Source organism: Rhinoderma darwinii, chromosome 6 (genome assembly GCF_050947455.1).
Source record: "Rhinoderma darwinii isolate aRhiDar2 chromosome 6, aRhiDar2.hap1, whole genome shotgun sequence".
NCBI lineage: Eukaryota > Metazoa > Chordata > Amphibia > Anura > Rhinodermatidae > Rhinoderma > Rhinoderma darwinii.
This window is the reverse complement of record NC_134692.1, coordinates 147,070,855-147,079,464: the sequence shown is the minus strand read 5'-3', so window position 1 is coordinate 147,079,464 and position 8,610 is coordinate 147,070,855. Positions and strand designations below refer to the sequence as shown.

The 8,610-nt window shown below is 44.8% G+C and overlaps 1 protein-coding gene across 1 annotated transcript; it reads right to left on the bottom strand.

Annotated features, from left to right (window-relative positions):
* Positions 1-3,463: 3,463 nt before the first annotated feature.
* LOC142656719 (taste receptor type 2 member 39-like) lies at positions 3,464-4,402 on the bottom strand. Its single transcript, XM_075831645.1, has one exon. The coding sequence runs from the start codon at positions 4,400-4,402 to the stop codon at positions 3,464-3,466; it is 939 nt and encodes a 312-aa protein (XP_075687760.1).
* Positions 4,403-8,610: the final 4,208 nt, after the last annotated feature.

Here is an 8,610-nt window from a genome sequence, read left to right as displayed (position 1 = left end):
TCACCCTTTATCTTCAAGTGAATGCCGGGCTCGGGTCTTCATACAATGATGGTGGTTGTAGTATTCATTTGAAAAAATAATAAAAGATACTGGAGCCAGGAGCGGCTTTAATGGCCACTCGCCGTATACTTCTATATCCAAATGTGTCTTAGAATATATTTAGCAGTTCTGCGGCTGTCCAGATTGTCCAGGAACTGCGCAAGCGGAGAGGCCACCAGTGCACGTGTAGCGGGTTTCATTGGGCGTTGAGGATGATGTCTCCTGCCACGTGGAACTCCATCTGTGGCCATATTATGGACGGAGCGCCCTGTATCAGGGGGGGGGGGGGATGATATGCAAACCAGGGGGCAGAACTTCTAAAAATGATTTATTACTGAGTTGCTTATTATAAAGTTTATCACACATTTGGAAAATAGACAACCCCTTTAAGATTTAAAACTGTATATCAAAAAAAGCCTCCGCATTAGGAGATCTCGTGAATTCTATGGAAGTTTATAGCCAGCGGCCCGGACTAACGTGTGTCTGCCCCGATGTCCTCATCAGACTGAAGGGGGTGACTGCTCAACACAAGCCGCGCACGCTCCACACAGATCATTTTGTTCCTTATCAGAAAAAGACCCTCAACTTAACAGCTCCTCAATGTTATTGTAAATCCCATTTGTGATATTCGTCTCTCATCCTACGACCAATAAATATCCGCAGCTCGGTTACGTATGAAAATCATCTTTACTTCACTGAGTTTGAATGCAAAGCAGGACGGTGACCATGCGGGTGTGCGGACCTGTAATGTAGGGTGTATGCCCCGAGATAGAGTGAATGACTGGCAAGTCCTGACCGCTCACACATGAGCCACCGAGCCGGTCAATCGAAAGATGCTGCCAGTGGGGGATGGGAATGAGAAGTCCCACAGGGAAAGAGGACTGTCCAGGGTTATTAAAAAAATGTCTGTGAATAAGAACACAGAGGACACGTGAGCCCCGTGTTGGACGGAGAGGCGCCTCTACATGCATCATTGACACCAGTAAAGGCATCTGCACGCTTTAAATCCAGTCTCATCTGCATTTATTAACATAAGACTCATTCGGGCAGAGGCGTTGGCAGCTCAGTACCAAAGTCAGAACCTCCAGAAACCTCTCCTTATGTACCTATGTTACTCCTCTGTGTTGCCGCTAGTGCACCTGTAAGCAGTTGATGAATATTTGCGCCTGGCTGACATGTACTCTAGTTGTCCAGACGTCCTGGCAGCACAGTAGGAGAGCGGAAACTATTAAGAAGGTGCAAGGCTTGTCCCCACATAGTGACATCTAACCTTATGTCCCGTGGCCCCTTGTCCTTACCATCATCAGTGCTTCTAACCTTGCTAATGGCTATGTATATGTATATTTAGGGCTCTGATCTGGGCTCTGAATATATTTAGGGGTCTGGTCTGGGGTCTTTATTAGTTTATGAGGTCTGGTCTGGGGTCTGTATTAGTTTAGGGGTCTAGTCTGGGGTCTGTATTAGTTTAGGGGTCTAGTCTGGGGTCTGTATTACTTAAGGGTTCTGGTCTTGGTCTGTACCAGTTAAGGGGTCTGGACTGGGGTCTGTATTAGTTCAAAGGTGTAATCTGGGGTCTGAATCAATTTGTGTTGCTACAGAAGCTAGTATTGAGTGTAGAAGTGAGAGGCAAAAGAAGTCTGAGCTGGAAACTCTGCAGTCGTCAGGAAAAGTCATGGCGGTTTGGGTCACATGGAGAAAAAAAGCAAAGAGAATAACTCCATCCAGAGAAGATGTTACCTGTGAGTTACCAGATGTATCTGTACTGTAAGGACTTATACGTTCCGCAGAGCCTCTGTGTAGGACCGGTGTCTTCCACTAAATGGTCACTGTATGGTGGAATCATGAAATAACGTAAAACCGCCTCTATTGCATAACTATGCCTTGTTTTTATGACAACGCCCAGAAATATGGTGCTAACTGGATAACCCCGCCTCTGCTTCTTGCTCCGCCTGCTTTGTTCGCTCCACCTATGCTGTCTAAGATTATAGAGTCCTGGTCCTTTTTTGGGGGGACGTCATCGATGTTTATTACTACATGTACGAAAATAGAGGCAAAACTAATGTTAACATGAGAGCCGGAGCGTAACTTTAGCGGTGACTTTATTTGAAGCTCCACGTTCATGTACTGACCTGTAGTTGGGGAGTCACGCAGCTTTTTGATTCCTCTTCAGACTTTGTCGAGTCTCAAGCTGCTATGATTGAAAATCACGGACTGGATGTGGCTGAAGTTTACACAATCAATTCCACTTCTTGGTCCCCAATAACAATTGTGAGGAAATAAAAAAATGAGAATAGAAGAGTAGGAAGTCCACCATCGTCTCTAGTAAGTCCACCATCGTCTCTAGGAAGTTCACCATTGTCTCTAGGAAGTCCACCATCGTTTCTAGGAAGTCCACCATCATCTCTAGGAAGTTCACCATCATCTCTAGGAAGTTCACCATCATCTCTAGGAAGTTCACCATTTTCTCTAGGAAGTCCAGCATTATCTCTAGGAAGTCCACCATCGTCTCTAGGAAGTCCACCATCGTCTCTAGGAAGTCCACCATCGTCTCTAGGAAGTCCACCATCGTCTCTAGGAAGTCCACCATCGTCTCTAGGAAGTCCACCATCATCTCTTAGATGAGCTTTCAGATTTTTGCTATTGAAGGTTTTAGAGTTTGACCAAACTACAAATGTGGAGAGAGATGGAGGCGGCGGTACAAGTTGTGGTCACAATCGGGAAAGAAAGGAAAGCTTCTCATGACTGATAAAGAAGAAGGAGCAGAAAAAAATAAAAAAGAGATAAAGAAATGACCATCCAGAAGACATACCCGAGGTTCACCATTTATTCATGATTTATAGGAACTGAACAGATGACGGCTTCTATGTGGATTTTATATTCTGACATTTCGGTTGGAACATCTCTACTATAACCCTGGAGATTTCATTCTTATTTACCATTTGATGCCCCAACTTTATTGCCCAATAGAGACACCCGATAACGACTTTATTCATTATTAATATTTCATCCCCTTCTGATTCCTGATCTGTTATAAGATTCTGAGATTAAGAAATAAAGCAGGATATGTAAAATAACAAAAAAGCAAACAACACTCGCCTGTTAGATCCGCCGCCGCTCCAGCACCGATGCTCCGTGGTCCCTCTTGTTCTTTTTTTACTTTCCTAAAATGACAATGTGCCGTACATCAATGTGACCGCTGCAGCCAATCAGTGACCTCAGCAGTGATGACAGCATGTATGGCACGTGATTGATGGGGCCGGTGATTGGCTGCAAAGGTCACATAAATGTACGGCATGTCATCACCTCAAGAAAATAAACAAAGACCGCCAGGAAACAGCGGAGCATCGTCGTAGGAGCCGCAGCGGATTTACCAGGGGAGCTGAGAAGATATACAAACTGGAGGATCCGTACAGTCTGCCCGTCTTCATCCATTATTACTTCCACATAACAGCCTGGTAAATGTCTGGTAATGGGACATCTCCTTCCAGGCTTCTCTAAGTCTGGGATTACCAAGAATGAGAAGAACAGACTGTACAAGGTTGAAGGAGGAGAGAAACAGCAAAGTTACCCAGAATCCCGACTGAAGCTGCGCAATTATAGCAAAATACAAAACCAACGTTAAAGTATAAAAGATTCCATAGAAGAGCATGAAATGCGTCATTCTTCCCACCACCTGCTCATATGACGTCAGGCGGCCATTGTCCACTGTTTCTATTCTTCTCTCCATCTTCTGACTGTGTCGTTTCAGTGTCCATACGATGCAGGTGGTGGAGATCTGTTCTATCATAAAAGGTACGGATATAAGAGCCAGGGCAGCGTTAATAAGTCCTGACATGTTATCTTTTAGCCCCATCATGAGAGATGGAGGACTATCCGTGATGTTCCGGGAGCTGCTCCGGGGAGAAATGAGCAGTAAACTGCTGAAGAAGCCGCTGATCAATGACACAACTTCAAGCACCACCAACATCCAAGGAGCGATGTGACTGATGCGGAACTTTACCCAAGAAACAAATCTGGCCTGTGATACTTTTATGAAGTAAAAGGCGCTGAGGCCGGCAGTGAGCCATGCACAAGAGCTGATGCTGTACAGCAGAAATATTATATACATGGAAGACACGTAAAATGTGGACGTGGCTCCAAGACCAATAAACTCATCCAGTAATCCAGCAGATATCAGAAGGCCGTAACGCACATTCGAGAGGCCGAGACACACCAAGATTTTATTGCTGCTGCTCATGTATTTCTGCTTGTGGAAGTCATAGAAGATGACGGACACAATGAACGTGTTGCTGAATAATCCAATAACGATCTCCAGAATTAAAGTAATGACCGGAGCCACAATGTTCATGTTATTACTTTCCATAATGTCAAAAAGATGCCCGTTCTGTTCCTTCCCGTTTCACTTGCCTTAAAAAGCCAAACTTGGTCTTGTCCAGAAATCCCAAAATAAAGCAAGGAGCATTTAAGAAGTGTCTGATATATTTACCAACATCTATTTCTTCTATGACCTTCTGTTATATCCGCAGCTGTCCAGTGTACCGGGAGGCTATGCTCCACCACTCATTGATGTCTCAGGTGTCAGATCCTCCTCAATATTTCTTCTATGACCTTCTGTTATATCCACAGCTGTCCAGTGTACCGGGAGGCTATGCTCCACCACTCATTGATGTCTTAGGTGTCAGATCCTCCTCAATGTTTCTTCTATGACCTTCGGTTATATCCGCAGCTGTCCAGTGTACCGGGGGGCTATGCTCCACCACTCATTGATGTCTCAGGTGTCAGATCCTCCTCAATGTTTCTTCTATGACCTTCGGTTATATCCGCAGCTGTCCAGTGTTCTGGGAGGCTATGCTCCACCACTCATTGATGTCTTAGGTGTCAGATCCTCCTCAATGTTTCTTCTATGACCTTCGGTTATATCCGCAGCTGTCCAGTGTACCGGGAGGCTATGCTCCACCACTCATTGATGTCTCAGGTGTCAGATCCTCCTCAATATTTCTTCTATGACCTTCTGTTATATCCACAGCTGTCCAGTGTACCGGGAGGCTATGCTCCACCACTCATTGATGTCTTAGGTGTCAGATCCTCCTCAATGTTTCTTCTATGACCTTCGGTTATATCCGCAGCTGTCCAGTGTACCGGGGGCTATGCTCCACCACTCATTGATGTCTCAGGTGTCAGATCCTCCTCAATGTTTCTTCTATGACCTTCGGTTATATCCGCAGCTGTCCAGTGTACCGGGAGGCTATGCTCCACCACTCATTGATGTCTCAGGTGTCAGATCCTCCTCGATATTTCTTCTATGACCTTCGGTTATATCCGCAGCTGTCCAGTGTACCGGGAGGCTATGCTCCACCACTCATTGATGTCTCAGGTGTCAGATCCTCCTCAATGTTTCTTCTATGACCTTCGGTTATATCCGCAGCTGTCCAGTGTACCGGGAGGCTATGCTCCACCACTCATTGATGTCTCAGGTGTCAGATCCTCCTCGATGTTTCTTCTATGACCTTCGGTTATATCCGCAGCTGTCCAGTGTACCGGAAGGCTATGCTCCACCACTCATTGATGTCTCAGGTGTCAGATCCTCCTCAATATTTCTTCTATGACCTTCTGTTATATCCACAGCTGTCCAGTGTACCGGGAGGCTATGCTCCACCACTCATTGATGTCTCAGGTGTCAGATCCTCCACAATATTTCTTCTATGACCTTCGGTTATATCCGCAGCTGTCCAGTGTACCGGGAGGCTATGCTCCACCACTCATTGATGTCTCAGGTGTCAGATCCTCCTCAATGTTTCTTCTATGACCTTCTGTTATATCCGCAGCTGTCCAGTGTACCGGGGGGGCTATGCTCCACCACTCATTGATGTCTTAGGTGTCAGATCCTCCTCAATGTTTCTTCTATGACCTTCGGTTATATCCGCAGCTGTCCAGTGTACCGGGGGGCTATGCTCCACCACTCATTGATGTCTCAGGTGTCAGATCCTCCACAATATTTCTTCTATGACCTTCTGTTATATCCACAGCTGTCCAGTGTACCGGGGGGCTATGCTCCACCACTCATTGATGTCTCAGGTGTCAGATCCTCCTCAATGTTTCTTCTATGACCTTCGGTTATATCCGCAGCTGTCCAGTGTACCGGGAGGCTATGCTCCACCACTCATTGATGTCTCAGGTGTCAGATCCTCCTCGATATTTCTTCTATGACCTTCTGTTATATCCGCAGCTGTCCAGTGTACCGGGGGGCTATGCTCCACCACTCATTGATGTCTCAGGTGTCAGATCCTCCTCAATGTTTCTTCTGCTCATCCAACAGAAATTGTTAGTGAAGATTGTTGAAAATTCACACTTTTAATCTGACTTTAAAAAAAAGCATGTCCTCCCTAAAGACCTGGATGTAAATTTATGCAAATTCTCAAAGTATGAGATTTCTGCTGACTCTTTATGTCACACGACAAATGGACAGCAAACACGTTATGCAAACATTTCTTCTACCGCCACAACAGTCACCTGTAGCCTCGTCCTCTGTGATTGACAGCCGGCCAACCTCTTAGATGTCACTGATATCAGTCATGGCAGCATCAAAGTGATCAAAACAAAGTCATCCCCCCATCACCGACCACCACGGGTAGATGTTGTAAAAAAAAACACAAAAAAGCAACAATGCCCTTACTTAATTTTTTTGCATTACTCCCTCCCAAAAATGATAAGTTAAATGCTACGCTATGTGTACCCCAATATGGGGCTATCAAATAATATGACGAAACTACTAGCGCTTTAAGCAGCTGACGTTTTATTGTGGCCCCTTGAAGTAGAACAATATGACAATGTGGCCATCAGTCCCATAAAGGTTGTGCCCCCAGGTTTTATAGACACTTAGAATAGAAATTCCCACCACTGTTAAAAATCAGTAAGAATGTTTGGAATCAGGCAGTGGAAGGAAACAGACGGGAAATGTCCCTCAGACTCAAAAAGCAAATAGCGTGAACCCACCCAAGACTTAGACACTACTGGTAGGAGCCAAGGTTGTAGATTGTGTCCTCTGCCCCGTGGTACATTTCCTGTGGATCGCTCTTATTTAGTGAAGTGTTTCTCAGCGGCCGTTACCAGAGATTTATAAGACAAATGTTCGGTGCAGACGCTGAGATTCTCCTGAAAACGAGGCGCACGTTCGTCCTATGTCACCGGCCAACATGTGGTTGTGATGTGACCTGCAGACCGTCAAGGGCTTTGCTGGAATGTCGTGATATTTTATTGAATTTGCTTCATGAGAAATTGGAGTCCTTTATCAAACTCAAGCAAAGACAATGGTGGGCACATCTGGAGGTGCATTCATTTACCACACGTAGGGCTAGATAACAAGGTCATTAAACACTCACATGAAGCTGCCTCTATGTTCACCACTAACCCCACATGTTGGATATTAAGGAGTGAAGTCTTCATTATACGTGTCAGTAAAGTCAGTAAAGTCAAAATGGTCGACATTTTCTGACTGCATTGCTATGATTGTAAGGAAATGTAGTCATTCGATTTATTTCTATATAATACAATGATTTCTGCATCAATCCCCGAAGAACACAGAATTAATCCAAAGATTTCCAAAGATTAAACTGAGGACGGTGAAGACGGGATGTTATACAGATGTAGCCGTCTTTATCTTGACTTTCTGAGTGGCTTTAGTTGTGTGATATCCGCTGCAGCAAGTCAAGAAGTAGAATCCTTATACACCAGGACGGACATGTAACCAGTAGAACAGGGTAGATATGTGATCACATTATGTTTCTATACATAGAACTGTCATGAGAGAATATGATGTCTAAGATCACCCGTATGACCATTGTCCTGACCGCCCGCGAATGTCCCTGCAGCTGGGCAGACGTTAGGTGGGAGTCACGGCCCCCCATTCTCCACATGTGTCTTAATAAAGTTGTCACACTGAGCCCAATGGAGACACAAGTCATGGAGAAGGGAACACTAAAGCCAAAAAGTGAGCTGCAGATAATGTAGTAATAGTTGACAATGAACCTTGGACCAGACGTCGTGCAGTACGTTACATTATGGGGAAGATCCAGGGTGGTTGTCCAGTATAATGGCAAATTCATTGCAGTGGAGACCAAGACGGACCCAATTATTAGTTGAGGAAGAAAGAGAAGAACTGTTTCTGGTGTAAATAAGCTAAACGTCATCGTTACAACTGTATCGTAATATAAAATATAATCAATAGCCATAGATACCGTTAGCGCTGGGTGAGTAAGAGCTCGGTGTAGACTCCAAGCACAGAGATATGTAGTAGATGAGCTGAGAGAACCGCACTGTACACCACCAAGGTGAATATGTATATAGAAAGTAGGGAAGGGACCGTGGGAACGTCGTGTGGGTGAATAAAATGTGAAAAATAAAAAAGTCTTATTGATAATTATCTAATAATTAAAAAGAGCAATGTAAGATGAATCATTGGCAGCGCCGATGTCCCCTCTCGCAGCGCTGGAGACAGACTCATGTCTTATTCATAGAATACTCTGTATATGCAAAGAAATATTGCATGTAAATGATGTAGGACAAATCCTTAAT